Here is a 13,624-nt window from a genome sequence, read left to right as displayed (position 1 = left end):
GGAAGAGGGCTGGAAGCTGGTGACCTCTCGTAGAAGGAGAAAGGCTCTTGCTCCTCCTCAAGAGTTGCCTGTGAAGAACAAGCTTAGCACCCTCCAAGCTGAGGAGGAGCTGGGCATGGCTCCAAGGGAGGCAACTGGCCTGGCAGACCCTGTGCTGTGCAGGAACCCCCGGAAGAAGCGGCGAGTGATTGTTGTGGGTGACTCCCTGCAGCAGGGGACAGAGGTACCTATCTGCCGACCTGACCTCTTGTCCAGAGAGGTTTGCTGCCTGCCGGGGGCTCGAATAAGAGATGTCCTGGAAAGACTGCCAAGGCTTGTCCATGCATCGGACTACTACCCTCTGCTGCTCTTCCGTGTGGGTGCAAACGACACGAAAGGCAAACTGGAAACCATCAAACGGGACTTCAGAGCTCTGGGAATGGTGGTGAAGGGTCTGGGAGGCCAGGTCGTTTTCTCCTCAATCTTGCCTGTGAGGGGAAAGGACTGGAGGAGGAGTAGACGAGTTTTCCAAGTGAACAACTGGCTGCGCCGCTGGTGTTGGCAACAGGGCTTTGGTTTCTATGACCATGGGACCCTGTTTGAAGATCAACAGCTGATGGGGAGCGATGGGATCCACCTTACCAAGCGGGGCACGCACGTCTTTGCCAAAAGATTGGCCAGCCTGGTAAGGAGGGCTTTAAACTAGGCAAGATGGGGGAAGGGGAGTGGTATAGTGGCAGGGGACTCAGTAAAACACTGCTCAAGTCAGGATGCCTCCAGCGGGTGCATAGAGCCAGGGGAGACAGCATGGGACATGGCTATGGAGGATCTCCTGGGAAGCACCTCTCCTGGGAAGCTTGCATGCTTGACTGGCTCTCTGAAATGCCTGTACACCAATGCACGCAGCATGGGGAATAAATAGGAAGAGTTAGAGGTCTGTGTGCGGTCGCAGGGCCATGATCTCATTGCGGTTACAGAGACATGGTGGGATAGTTCACATGACTGGGATGCTGTCATGGATGGCTACGTGCTTTTTAGTCAAGACAGGCCAGGAAGGCGAGGTGATGGAGTTGCTCTTTATGTGAGGGAGCAACTAGAATGTGTGGAGCTCTGCCTCGGGGTGGATGAAGAGCAAGGTGAGAGCCTATGGGTAAGGATGAAAGGGCAGGCTAACATGGGTGACACGGTGGTGGGGGTTTACTACAGGCCACCTGATCAGGAGGAAGTCGTCGATGAGGCCTTCTACAGGCAGCTGGAAGTAGCCTCACGATCACAGGCCCTGGTTCTCGTGGGAGACTTCAACCACCCTGACATCTGTTGGCAAGACAGCACAGCTAGGCACAAACAGTCAAAGAGGTTCCTGCAGAGGACTGATGATAATTTCTTGACCCAGGTGGTGGAGACGCCAACGAGGAGAGGTGCGCTGCTAGACCTTGTACTAACGAACAAAGAAGGTCTAGTTGGAGAGGTGAAGGTTGGGGGCAGCCTTGGCTGCAGTGACCATGAGATGGTGGAGTTCAGGATCCTACGAGGAGGGAGCAGGGCAATGAGTAGGATTGCAACGCTGGACTTGAGGAGAGCTGACTTTGGCCTCTTCAGGGACCTACTTAGGGGAATCTCATGGGGTAGGGCCCTAGAAGGAAGAGGGGTCCAAGAAAGCTGGTTAATATTCAAGCGTCACCTCCTCCAGGCTCAAGAAGGGTGCATCCCTCTGAGGAAGAAGTCCAGCGAAGCGGGCAGGAGACCTGCATGGATGAGCAAGGCACTCCTGGCAAAACTCCAACAGAAGAAGGAAGTGTACAGACTGTGGAAAAGGGGACAGGCCACTTGGGAGGAATACAGGGACGTTGTCAGAGTGTGCAGGGATGCAACAAGGAAGGCTAAGGCCCATTTGAAATTAAATCTGGCAAGGGATGTCAAGGACAACAAGAAGGGCTTCTTCAAATACATCAAGAGCAAAAGGAAGACGAGGGAAAACGTGGGCCCGCTGCTGAAGGGGGCGGGTGCCCTGGTGACGAAGGATATAGAGAAGGCAGGGTTATTGAATGCTGCCTTTGCTTCAGTCTTCACTGCTAAGGCCAGTCCTCAGGAAGTCCAGACCCTGGGGACAAGAGAGGAAGTCTGGAGAAAGGAAGACTCTCCCTTGGTGGAGGAGGATCAGGTTAGAGATCTTTTGTCCAAACTTGACATCCATAAATCCATGGGCCCTGATGGGATGCACCTGCGAGTGCTGAGGGAGTTGGCGGATGTTATCGCTAGGCCACTCTCCATCATCTTGGAAAGGTCCTGGAGATCAGGAGAGGTGCCTGAGGACTGGAAGAAAGCCAATGTCACGCCAGTCTTCCAAAAGGGCAAGAAGGAGGAGCCAGGGAACTACAGGCCTCTCAGCCTCACCTCCATCCCGGGAAAGGTGATGGAACAGCTCCTCCTGGAGGTCATCCCTAAGCACGTGGAGGACCAGAAGGTGATCAGGAGTAGTCAGCATGGATTCACCAAAGGAAAATCATGCTGGACCAATGTGATAGCCTTCTCTGCTGGAATGACTGGCTGGGTAGATGAGGGCAGAGCAGTGGATGTTGTCTCCCTGGACTTCAGCAAGGCTTCAGCAACACTGTCTCCCATCACATCCTCAGAGGTAAACTCAGGAAGTGTGGGTTGGATGAGTGGAGAGTGAGGTGGATTGACAACTGGCAGAGCTCAGAGGGTTGTGGTCAGTGGAGCAGAGTCTAGTTGGAGGCCTGTAGCTAGTGGTGTGCCCCAGGGGTCCGTCCTGGGTCCAGTCTTGTTCAAGGTATTCATCCATGACCTGGAGGAAGCGACAGAGTGCACCCTCAGCAAGTCTGCTGATGATACTAAACTGGGGGGAGTGGCTGACACACCAGAAGACTGTGCTGCCCTTCAGAGGGACTTGGACAGGCTGGAGAGCTGGGCCGAGAGGAACCTCCTGAAGTTCAACAAAGGCAAGTGCAGGGTCCTGCACCTGGGGAGGAATAACCCCAGGCAGCAGTACAGGCTGGGGGTTGACCTGCTGGAGAGCAGCTCTGCCGAGAAGGACCTGGGAGTGCTGGTGGACAACAAGTTAAGCATGAGGCAGCAGTGTGCCCTTGTGGCCAAGAAGGCCACTGGTCTCCTGGGGTGCATGAGGCAGAGTGTGGCCAGCAGGTGGAGGGAGGTGATCCTGCCCCTCTCCTCAGCCCTGGGGAGGCCTCCCCTGGAGTACTGGGTCCAGTTCTGGGCTCCCCAGGACAAGAGAGACATGGCACTACTGCAGAGAGTCCAGCAGAGGGCTCCAAAGATGATGAGGGGACTGGAGCACCTCTCCTGTGAAGAAAGGCTGCGAGAGCTGGGCCTGTTGAGCCTGGAGAAGAGAAGACTGAGAGGGGATCTCATCAACATGGCCAAGTATCTGAAGGGGGAGTGTCAAGAGGATGCGGCCAGACTCTCCTCCGTGGTGCCCAGCATCAGGACGAGAGGCAACGGGCAGAAACTGAACCACAGGAAGTTCCACCTAAACCTGAGGAAAAATTTCTTCACTGTGAGGGTGACAGAGCATTGGAACAGGTTGCCCAGAGAGGTAGTGGAGTCTCCTTCCCTGGAGATATTCAAAACCCGCCTGGATGTGATCCTGGGCAATATGCTCTAGGTGACCCTGCTTGAGCAGGGAGGTTGGACTAGATGATCTCCAGAGGTCCCTTCCAACCTAAATAATTCTGTGATTCTGTGATTAGCACCAGGAGCCTCTACTTGATAGCCATGACCTATAAAAGATAATTGAAAGTGGCCTTGCCACATACCATACCATATTGACCAGCTCCCTCAGCACTCAGGGATGCATCCTGTCAGGTCCCATGGATGTGTTCATGCAGTTTGTTTAAATGCTCCCTAACCTGATCCTCCTCTACCCAGGGTCTTCCTTGCTCCAGACTCTCCCACAGATGCCGTGGTCTGGGATTCCTGAAGGCAAGTCCACCAATAAAGAATGAGGTGGATAAGGCATTGAGTACCTCAGCTTTCTACTTGTCCTTTTTACCAGGTCCCCTGCCCCATTCAGCAGCGGGCCACGTTTTCCCTAGTGCTGCTGGTACAGCTATAGAAGCTTATTGCCCTTCACATCCCTTGCCGGCCTCAGTGCCAAATGGGCTTTAGCTTTCCTAATCACAGCTATGGGCACTTAGACAGTGTCTCTATATTCCTTGTGGGTCACCTGTCCCTCCTTTCACCTCTTGAATACTTCCTTTTTATGTTTGAGTTTTTTCAGTATCTCTTTATGCACGCAGGCCTCCTGCCACCTTGCTTGATTTCCTGCTTGTTGTGAGTGTGGAGGATGGCATCCCTGAAAATCACCTATCCGTCTAGGTCCTTTCTTCTACAAAGCAAGTCCCTGAACAGGCTGAAGTCTGCTCTCCTGAGGTCCAGGCTTGTGATCCTGTGATTTGCCTTGTTTCCCCCTCTCCTGGGGGGATCCTGGTCCCCACTACACTCCGGGGCCACTGTAGCCAAGGTTGCCCCCAGCCTTCACATCCCTGACCAGTTCTTCTGTGTTGGAAAGTATCGGGTCTAGCAAAACTCGACTACCTTGAATGTTTGCTGAAACAAAAGTTTACTTACAGTCCCATGCCTCACGGGGTCATGCTGTGGCCTGCTATCAACTCACATTCCATTGAAATGGAGAAATTCAGCAAGGAATGTATCTGCCTGGTGAACCGTTTCCCACCCCTGTTCTTTGGAAAAATATTCCTCAACTGAAGATCCACTCCTGCAGCTCCCTCCTCCCATTTTATTTTCTGTGTCCAGTCCTTCCAATAACTACTTGTGCCATAAGCAGTACTGCCAGCAAGAAAGGTAGTAGCCATTTATATTAAAAATTCTTTCTCCCAGCTCTGGTGCCTTTTCACTACGTACTGGCAAATACAAAGTGAGCAAGGAGAAAAAACAGCAGATCAAGGACAACGACAAAATATGCTAACACCTGGGGCCCTGCTGGGAATGTATTCTAGAGCCTGTGTTATCCATGAGCCTCCCTAATCCCCTGTGCAGTCTGCCTTTGAGTCTCTCTGCAGACTCCTGGGATGGACCTGAGTCCAGGTGGACTCAGCTGCCTGAAAGGGGCTGTCTATAGGCATTTGGGTATCCCAGGGCACAACAGGGAAATTTTCCAAGGCATCACAAGTGGATGCATGCTGGTGCTGGTGTTTAGGCAACTGAAACCTTCCCTAAACTCTTCTCGGACTAGGACTGGAGCCAAGATTCCCACTTCACGCCTGATGCCACTTGTAGACACTTGGAGTGGGGCTGACCACTAGGCTGACCACCTGCAGAGGAAGCGTGAAACTTGGGATTTTGGGCACTGTCTGGGCCCTGGTTGTCAAGCAGGCACAGGCCTCCTGCTTGCCCTTTCCAAGCCTGAGTCCTCCTGTGCCAGCAGCAACAGGCAATGTTGCAGCTGTGTGGGAAGGCCTGTGCATTGCTGGATTGTCACCGACACAGAGCCAGCTGCTGAAGCTGGGAGCTCCTCCAGCACCAAGTCCCTCTGCTCCCTTGTCCCAGGCACCATTTTCCTCCCCGCAGCCACCATCGGGACACACAAAGGCAGCGCCTTGTCCCTGGGGGCATTGCGGGAGCCAGCAGCGGTGCCCTAGCCCCACCAGCTGTGCTCCCACATCACAGACATGGCAATCCTGTGACACCAGAGGCACTGGGTGTCCAGGGAGACTCCCCTTTGTGCCCACAGCTCCCGGCCCGTGCCCCTGGTGCTGCCCCACCGCCTGGCTGGCGCATCACAATGTGTCACAGTGATGCCCAGGTGGTCCCAGCCACCAGCACCCACCTGTCCCCCAGTGCGGCGCTGTGACAGTGCAGGGCAGCAGGGAGACGCAGGCTCCCAGCCCAGCAGCACTGCCAGCACAGGGACACTGCTCCCAGCCTTGCTCAGGCCTGGCTGGTGCCTGGCGCTGCTCGGTGCAGGGCACAGCTGCGCCGCAGCCGTCTGCCCGGGCAAAGCGCCATGGGACAGGCCAACTGCTGCCGCGCCTGGGGCGCTCCTGGCCCCGCTCCCGGCACGCAGGCATGGCCCGTGGACCCTGGCCGCACGGCTCCCGGTGCCCAGCTCGGGCTCATGGGCAGGGGAGCCTCCCAGTCCCCGACGGCGCTCGGCACCTTCGTGTCGCGCAGGAGCCCCCAGCTCCTGCTCAGCGACCGTGTGCAGGTGACGCGGCACCAGCGGACGAGGAACAGGCACCTCCTGCTCTTCCCCGATGTCATCGCCATCGCCAGCTTCAAGTAAGACTAGCAGCCACAGCTGTCCTTGCCCCTGCCACCTCCTCTGGCACCAGCCCCAGGGCACCGCTCCTCCCCGGAGCTGCTCCTGCAGGAGCAGAAAGTGCCTCCTCCTTGGGGCTGCCTGCACCGCACTGGCCACGGCGGACACGGGCTGGCTCTTTTTAACTCTGGCAGGGCTGCGCAAGCACAAGGAGCACGTGCTTTCCTGTCAGCCTGAATGCCAACGGAGGCGCCCACAGCTGGGCAGGAGAAGGGATTTTAGCCAAGCTCTTTGCATTTGTTCTTTCCCGAACAGCAGCTCTCGGCAGCAAAGAGCAACGCTGCCAAGTAGTGCTTGTCGAAGCCTCTAGGATCCAAAAGCCCCTTGGAGGTGGCCCAGAAGGAGGCCTTCCTCCTGTCCTCGCTGCGTGTGCAACGTGTTGATGCCCTTTGCTCCTGACAAGGACTCGTGGTCCAAATGACCTGCAGTCCCCTGCATGGGTGTCCCTACATGGTGGGGAGGGACACTCTTTCCCTTTAAATTGGGGAGGTGTAAGAGGAAAGGTGGCAGGCTCCTGACTGCTCTCCTGATCCGCAGCCCCTGATGGAGTGCCTGCTGCCACTGCTGCCCAGCAGTGACTTTTCAGAAGTGGCCTCTCTGTGTGCTGGGCCTGCGGCTCCTTTCTCCCACCCGAGGCTCGGGGTGGCCGGCCCAAGGCTCTGCCCCCGGGAAACGGCTCTGCCCTGGAGCACTGCTGGGGCTGCCCCCACCACACAACCTCCAAGGCCATCCCTGCTCTTCCTCCCGGCAGATGGGGCTCCACCTTCCTGCTGCAGCACCGCGTGCGTCTCAGCGAGCTCTGGGTGCTGTGCGGGAAGGACGAGGCGGTGTGCGGGCAGGCAGACGAGGAGGAGGTTTTTGGCCTGAAATGTGCCAATACTCTCGTCCTCGTGTGGCCCAGGGACCGCTGCGTGGTCACTTTCAGGTGAGTCTCGGGGCCACATCCAGGGCCTTGAGGGGTGCAGGGCACTGTGTTGGCCTTCATTCCTCCCTGGGCTTGCTGGAGCTCACGCCAGGCTGTGGGGAGAGAAAGTAGAGGCCCTGCTTGGGTTTCAGACGCTCACACGGGCAGCTCCAGGTGTGCACAAGCCACCCGCCCCCGCCACGTCCCTGCAGCTCTGCTCACGCCAGGGACGCTGCTGGGGGACACCGACCGGGGCCTTGCTGTATGGTGGTGTGGAGCAGGGCCACACGGGTGAGATGTGCCTGGGGGCCTGTGCCTCTGCAGAGGAGGAGGAGGAGCAGTGGGCTCTGAGGCTGTTTCTCCTTTCTGCTGCAGGTCGCAGGAGGTGAAGGAGCTGTGGCTCCAGGCGGTCCTCAGGTGAGCCCTGCTGGGAATTCAGCCTGCCGGTGGTGGGTGTCAAGGCTGCAGGCGGTGGAGAGCTCCCGGGGGAGCTGCCCACAGCGGTGCAGCAGGGGAGGTGGGGGAGAGGGACACCCCCTGCACGGGGCAGCTCCCGGGCAGAGCAGTGGGAGGTGCTTTGCCTTGAGAGGGCACAGGAACAGCAACACAGTGGAGCTGTCACTGCAGCTCCTTGCTTGCCCGCACGGGGAGCCTGAGCTGTCGCTTCCTGTTTGCATGCGGAAGAGGCCTGGAGGCAGCAGGGCCGGGGCGCTGCGGAGCGGTGCTGCCAGCTGGCGCTGCAGGAAGATCTGCTGTGGCCGGGTGGGCTGGAGGTGCGGGGCTGGGGTCAGGGCGCGAGCAGGGAGGGCTGGCTGTGACCGCGCTCTGCCTTTGTCCCCGCCCGTGCCCAGGCAAAGCCCCGGAGCCCCGGAGCCCCGGCTCACCCGCCTGACCTCCCTTCGGCTCCTTGTGAAGGCCGTTGGCTTCTACGGTCCTGTAAGTGTCCCGGGGCTTTCCGCTCGGCCCCAAGCGCCACGGGGCTTTCGGGAAGAGCCCCTGTGACCAGCTGCTCACGTTGGCTCTTTGCTCTCTTGCCTAGTCGGTGTCGCTGAGCGCCCGGACCGTCGAGGCGTTGATTTCGGCGGAGGTGAGCAGGGGTTCCCTCTGCCCCAGCCCTTGCTGGGGTGCTGCCGGGAGGTAGCTGAGTCTTGAGAGGGAAGATGGCAGGGGCCAAAGCCCTTGAGACACTGACGGCGGCCTTATGAGGCGGTCTAGGAGGAGCTACCCAGTGCCGGAGCAGCATGGGAGGGCAGCCTGTCTCCCTGGGCCGAGTTGAGGTGCCTTGTGCAGGGCTGCGCCTTCTCAGCATCCACCAGCCGCCCAAAACCACCCAGGGGGCTGTGGCCTGCAGGGCTGGGTCGGGCTGGCCGGCTGCAGCAGCAGCCTTTGCCACCAGCGCCCCTGTTGGGCAGAGAGGCAGCGCCATTCCCCACCCAGTGTCTCCTCCACAGGCGTGTGATGACCTTGGGATTGTCCCTGGAGCTGCTCACACAGTTGTGCGTCACTGCAGCAACTCGCTGGCAGCCCTTGCTGCTGTGGGGCGGCTCTACGACCTGAATGCGTTTTTTGCAGGCTGACACCAAGCAATGCCCTGTCTTGGTCCCATCAGCTCCTGGGGAGGGACTTTGCCACTCGCCTGGTGAGTGTGAAAGAGAAGCTGAGGAGCTGCCTTCCCCCACAGTGCTCGACAGCGGCTCCAAAGCAGGAGCCCCTCCTGCCCTCTTGCCAGCCCCCCTTGGACAGGGGCATGCTCAGACTGTGTAGCCACAACTCCTGTCACCCCCTCATGGTGGTCCCAGAAACCTCTGCCATGACACATGTCAAACATCCCACGGTTCTTTCTGTGCCCTGCGTGCTCCAACAAAGCAGGAGAGCTGGTGCGCTTAGAGGGATGGTCACACTTTTCAGTTTCCCCCGCGCAGTCCGAGTCGTCGTTCCCACACACAGCTCTGCCCTTCATTCGGCATCCTGTGGCGCTGCACACAGACAACTCTCCTCCAGCTTTTTTCACCTGACTTTTGCTTTCCTCTTGCTTGCAGCATCTGGGCCTAAGAAAAGAAAGAGGTTGATCCCCTGGCCGTTTGCTCGGGGACGAACCTTGGCCAATGGGGACTGCCCAGGGCAGCCGGAGTCTGGCCTCAAGAGGCCCCTCTTTGGGCAGCCTCTGGCAAGTCTGTGCGGGGAAAAGGAGACCCTGCCCCAGCCAGTCCAGGTAAGCCAGCCTGGCCATGCAGTTAGCCTGTTCCCAGCTTCTCCGGCAAAGCAGTATCACCAGAGCTTGGGCTGTGGCTCTCAGGAGACAGGGCATTTGGGGGTTTGGCCTCCACGAGGTCAAGTGTGCGGGCTTGCACAGCCCACACAGCTGCCACAGGAAGTGACTCTGGAGTGGGAACAAGGCCGGAGCAGGAAGAGGAGAAGCAGGTCATGCTGGTGGCCTTGCAGAAGTCATTGAAAGGAAGCTCTCAGCAGCATAAACAGCCAGGGATTTGTGGATTTCCCTGAAAAGGGGTGGCTTGGGGGACAGCTGGGTAACTGCCAGTGTAATCTACCAGCAGCGAGAACTAGATGTGAACCCAAGTAAAGTAGAGTGCGTCTCCCAGGCAAAAACTTGCTTCTGCCTCCGAACAAACGCTCCCCTAAGGCTAAAGGGCCTTTCTTCACCTGAGGAACTCTTCTCCCACCGCTGTCCGCTTTTTCCTGCAGGATCTCCTGGCTATATTGTACAGGGAAGGGCCTGCCACTGAGGGGATATTCCGCAAAGCTGCCAGTGAGAAAGCGCGCAGGGACTTGAAGGAGGACCTCAACAAAGGAGTCACCGTTGACCTGGACAGTAAACCTGTGCACCTCCTGGCAGTAATCTTGAAGGTGAATTCTTCTGCCTTGCAGCTCTGAGAGTACACTGCGAACCTGCAGGGGCCTGCTTGAGTGCCTAGATGGGCCCAGGGGGCGCTCAGAGCTGAAACTCTAGGGAAGCCAAGCCACATGTTTTTAGGCTTGGGAAGGTTTGGCCTTTTGAGGCCAGTCCATCTGGTTTTCAGTTCCCCTTGTTCTGCCACTGATTTCCTGCCTGCCCACGGGAAACTCACTTCTTCTTCCTCCTCCCCCTCCTCCTCCTGCCCTGCACCCTCCTCAGGGAGGAAGACTGAGATCCCTGAGTGCACTAAAGGCTGATAGGCACTGGGGCCTATTGCTGCACTCAGACAAGCGTGTCCAAGTAGGGCAGGGACTCACACAGCCCACTGCTCTGTCAGTGGCCATGAGCACCTTGGAGGGCAGGTAGCTCCAAGCAAGCTGCCTCCTTGGGAGCCCAAGTGCCAGGGTGCTCCTTGTGGGCTCAGGGGTGGTGTCCAGAGCCTCATCTCCATGTCTTGGCCTTGCAGGACTTCCTCCGCAGTATCCCCTCCCAGCTCCTATCAGCGGCCCTGTACGACAAGTGGATGCTGGCTCTGGAGAAGCCAAGTAGGGAGGAAAAGATTGAAGAATTGAAAGAGTAAGTGTTGAGGCCAGTCGCAGCGTTATGGAGTGGCTGGGAGAGGCTGGAGCCTTCTCTGGCAATGGGGAGCCTCATGGAAAAATCTGTCATTTCTGTGAGGTTGCTAGCGCTGATCCTACACAGCACAGGCCCAGGCTTTCCCAGGGCCTTCGCAAGGCCTCCCGTGACGTCTCCTGACAAGCTTGCCTATCTTCACGCTGTCGATCTACTGAAAAGCATGCGCTGTGCTGAAACACTCACCTTTCAGTCGAGATCTGGTCGTTCCAGATCTTGTACTGAAGCATGCGCTCAGCTGCCATCAGGGGTTTCTCCACAGGACTTGTGTGAAGCAGTGGAAGCAAGCACAGGTGTTCCTCTCTTTGGAGGACTCACCATTTGTGGCAGTTTACTTGAGCCTTGCTCACAGCAAGGAGCAGCGGCCACTGTCCCCTGAAGTCATGGCCCGTTGTGTTTGTGTTCACACAGGGTGGCTGACCAACTGCCTCGGCCAAACGTCCTCTTGCTCAAGCCCTTGCTCGCTGTGCTCCACCGCATCAGCCAGAACGCAGAGACCAGCAGGATGGGCTCCAGCAACCTTGCGATCTGCATTGGGCCCAACATGCTGAGCCCAGGCATGGACAGCCCACTCCCGCTGCAAGTGCAGAAAGAGATGAACGAGAAGGTTTGTTGCACTCACCAGTCAACTAGTTCCCCCATCGGGGCACAGCCAAGCCATCCCCACAGATCCCACGGCCACTGCAAAAGCTAAATGCAGCAGCAGCAGCACCTCGGAGCATGGAGGGGACGCTGCTCAGCTGGGCTGTCTGCAATGTGACAGGCAGATCTCTTGCTGGAGCTGCAGCCACAGAGCTACAGCCTTCAGGAGAGAAACAGCAGTCAGGAGCAGCAGAGACCGCTGAGCACGTTTTCAGCCCCTTGCACTGACACCCATGGTTTTCTCTGTGTGTAGGTGACGGTGCTGGTGGAGTTCCTTATTGACAACTGCGCAGCAATATTTGGGGAGGACGTGGCCTTGGCTGGCAGCCCCTCTGCCGAGGAGTGCCCCGAGCACACCGACAGCTCTGCAGGTAGGAGGCTGCGCTCAGGACTGGCACCGCCCAGGGCTGCTGGTTCCAATTGTTTAGCTGGCTAGGAGAAGACATCTGCGGCAAAGCAGAGAGGTGCAGAGGCTTCAATACCTTCTGGCAATGCCTTGCCCCTGCAACACTTTCCAGAAGTTCAGAATGACCTTCCTCACACCACAAAAGGCGCCCCAGATGCTAAGCCTCTGTAGAGCTCTGCTCTGCACAGCATTGCTCACTATGGATGAGAAGGGCACTCTCCCCATGCAGGGTATGGCCCCTGGGGTTCCTTGTGTTTCCTGGACTGCTCCTCACATCCATAGGTGCTCAGGTTGCAGCTTGCCATCTGCCCGGGCTGCATGGTGCCACCGGGAAAGTCCCCTTTTCCCTTCAGAGGGCCAGTACCAACTAGCTAACAGGCTCTTTCTCCCCACAGGACACCCAGGGCCTGCTCAGGAGGACGCTTCTGCCCGCAACAACCCAGAGCCTGAAGCTGGATGCGGCCTCCCAACCCTGGAGATGCAGCAGCCCAGAGGGAGAAGCCCCAGCAGGAGCAGGACATATGTCATGTGTGTCTCTGCCCCTCCACTGCCTCATCTGAGAAACGACATCAGCGTGATGCACAGGAGCCTCTCAGAGCCAGCCCTGTCCTTCCAGGACCATTTGGAAGGCAGCAGAAGGCCCCAGAAACGGAGCACAAGTGTGGACAATGTTGCTGTTGAGCAGCAACAGGTGAGCTTGGAGGAGGAGGCACTGGGAAAACAGCCTGCCGTCTTCCCTGCACAGTTATCACCTGGCGCTCCTCCTCAGACGTCCTCCAGGCACTCTCTGGAGAGCTCCTGTCCTGCTTCCCATGGCCCCTCTATAATCGGCCTGGGACCCAATGACCCTCTTCCCTCTTCCTGCCTGCGCGCCTCCAGAACCATCTGAGCAGTCACCAGCATTCCTATTGCACGCTGAACCTGGGTCAGGAGCCATCCGAGCCTCAAAGGTCGTCGTGGGCCCGGATCAAGTCAGAATTGCCTGCTCAGAGGTGCTTTTCATCTGAACTACTGGACAGGCTGAGGTGAAAGACTCAGTAGCTTCAGGCTGTTTTGTATGAGCAAAGAAGACACAAAACCTGCAAGGAAACATTCTGGATTCCTGTTTCAAACAGCTAAGCATGCCCCTCATTTAGGAAAAACAGGAAAGAAAAAACAAAAAGGAACGCAAAACCAGGAAAGAAAGAAAGGAAAGAAAAAGGGGAAATAAAAGAGGGAAGAAATGTAAGGAAATAATAACAAAGAAAAGGAAAGAAAAAACAAGCAAATTAGAAACAAGGAAAGAGACATGGAAAGAAAGAAGGAGCAAAAAGAGGAAAGAAAAGAGGAGAGCAAAAAAGGAAAAAAAGCAAAGGAATGAAAGATCAAGGCAAGAAAAAGGAAAAGAAACAAGGGAAAAAGGAAAAGCAAAAAAGAGGAAAGAAGAGGAAAAAGAAAAAAGCAAGAAAAAGGGAAAGACAATAAAGGAAAGAAGGTAGGAATTAAATAACTAGGAAAGAAAAACACAGAAAATGAAGAAGGAAAAAGACAAAGAAAAAAGCAAGAAATAAAGGGAAAAATGAAAGCAAAAAGGAGAAAATGGAAAGAAAGTAAGAAAGTAAGCAATAAAAGGAAAAAGAAAGGATGGAAGAAAGAAAGAGGAAAGAGGAAGGAACGACAACAGAAGAAATAAAGGGAAAAAGGAGTAAGTATATAAGGAAAGAAAAACAATGAAAGAAAAAAGAAAGAGAAGAAAAAACGAAAGAAAAATCAAAGAAAATGGAAAGATAAAACAAAGAAAGAAGAATATGAAAGAAACAAGAAAAGTAAAAAAGAAAAGATAATAGG

At 56.3% G+C, this 13,624-nt stretch overlaps 1 protein-coding gene and 1 long non-coding RNA gene across 2 annotated transcripts; both read left to right on the top strand.

Annotated features, from left to right (window-relative positions):
- The first annotated feature begins 7,171 nt into the window (after positions 1–7,171).
- LOC138066551 (uncharacterized) lies at positions 7,172–8,451 on the top strand. The gene is made up of 3 exons (XR_011139865.1): positions 7,172–7,223; positions 7,578–7,619; positions 8,054–8,451. It is a non-coding gene; the product is annotated as an uncharacterized lncRNA (long non-coding RNA).
- Positions 8,452–8,759: 308 nt separating this feature from the next.
- On the top strand, positions 8,760–12,686 carry LOC138066534 (T-cell activation Rho GTPase-activating protein-like). Its single transcript, XM_068936409.1, has 7 exons — positions 8,760–8,841; positions 9,242–9,414; positions 9,906–10,067; positions 10,583–10,692; positions 11,161–11,356; positions 11,645–11,762; positions 12,193–12,686. Exons 1-7 carry the CDS (start codon positions 8,760–8,762, stop codon positions 12,684–12,686), a joined length of 1,335 nt encoding a protein of 444 aa, XP_068792510.1.
- The last annotated feature ends 938 nt before the right edge of the window (positions 12,687–13,624 follow it).

The sequence above is a fragment of the Struthio camelus genome, chromosome 3 (genome assembly GCF_040807025.1).
Source record: "Struthio camelus isolate bStrCam1 chromosome 3, bStrCam1.hap1, whole genome shotgun sequence".
NCBI lineage: Eukaryota > Metazoa > Chordata > Aves > Struthioniformes > Struthionidae > Struthio > Struthio camelus.
Note: the sequence above shows the minus strand (reverse complement) of the source record. Positions and strands in the feature narration are given on the sequence as shown.

What these genes read in the sequence shown, in the direction of transcription:
- LOC138066534 (XM_068936409.1), top strand. Translation starts at nt 8,760, where the DNA reads ATGCGTTTTTTGCAGGCTGACACCAAGCAATGCCCTGTCTTGGTCCCA. An exon ending in CCCTGCCCCAGCCAGTCCAG is followed by an intron (nt 9,415 to 9,905) that starts GTAAGCCAGCCT and finishes TTTTTCCTGCAG; the next exon opens with GATCTCCTGGCTATATTGTA. An exon ending in AAGATTGAAGAATTGAAAGA is followed by an intron (nt 10,693 to 11,160) that starts GTAAGTGTTGAG and finishes GTGTTCACACAG; the next exon opens with GGTGGCTGACCAACTGCCTC.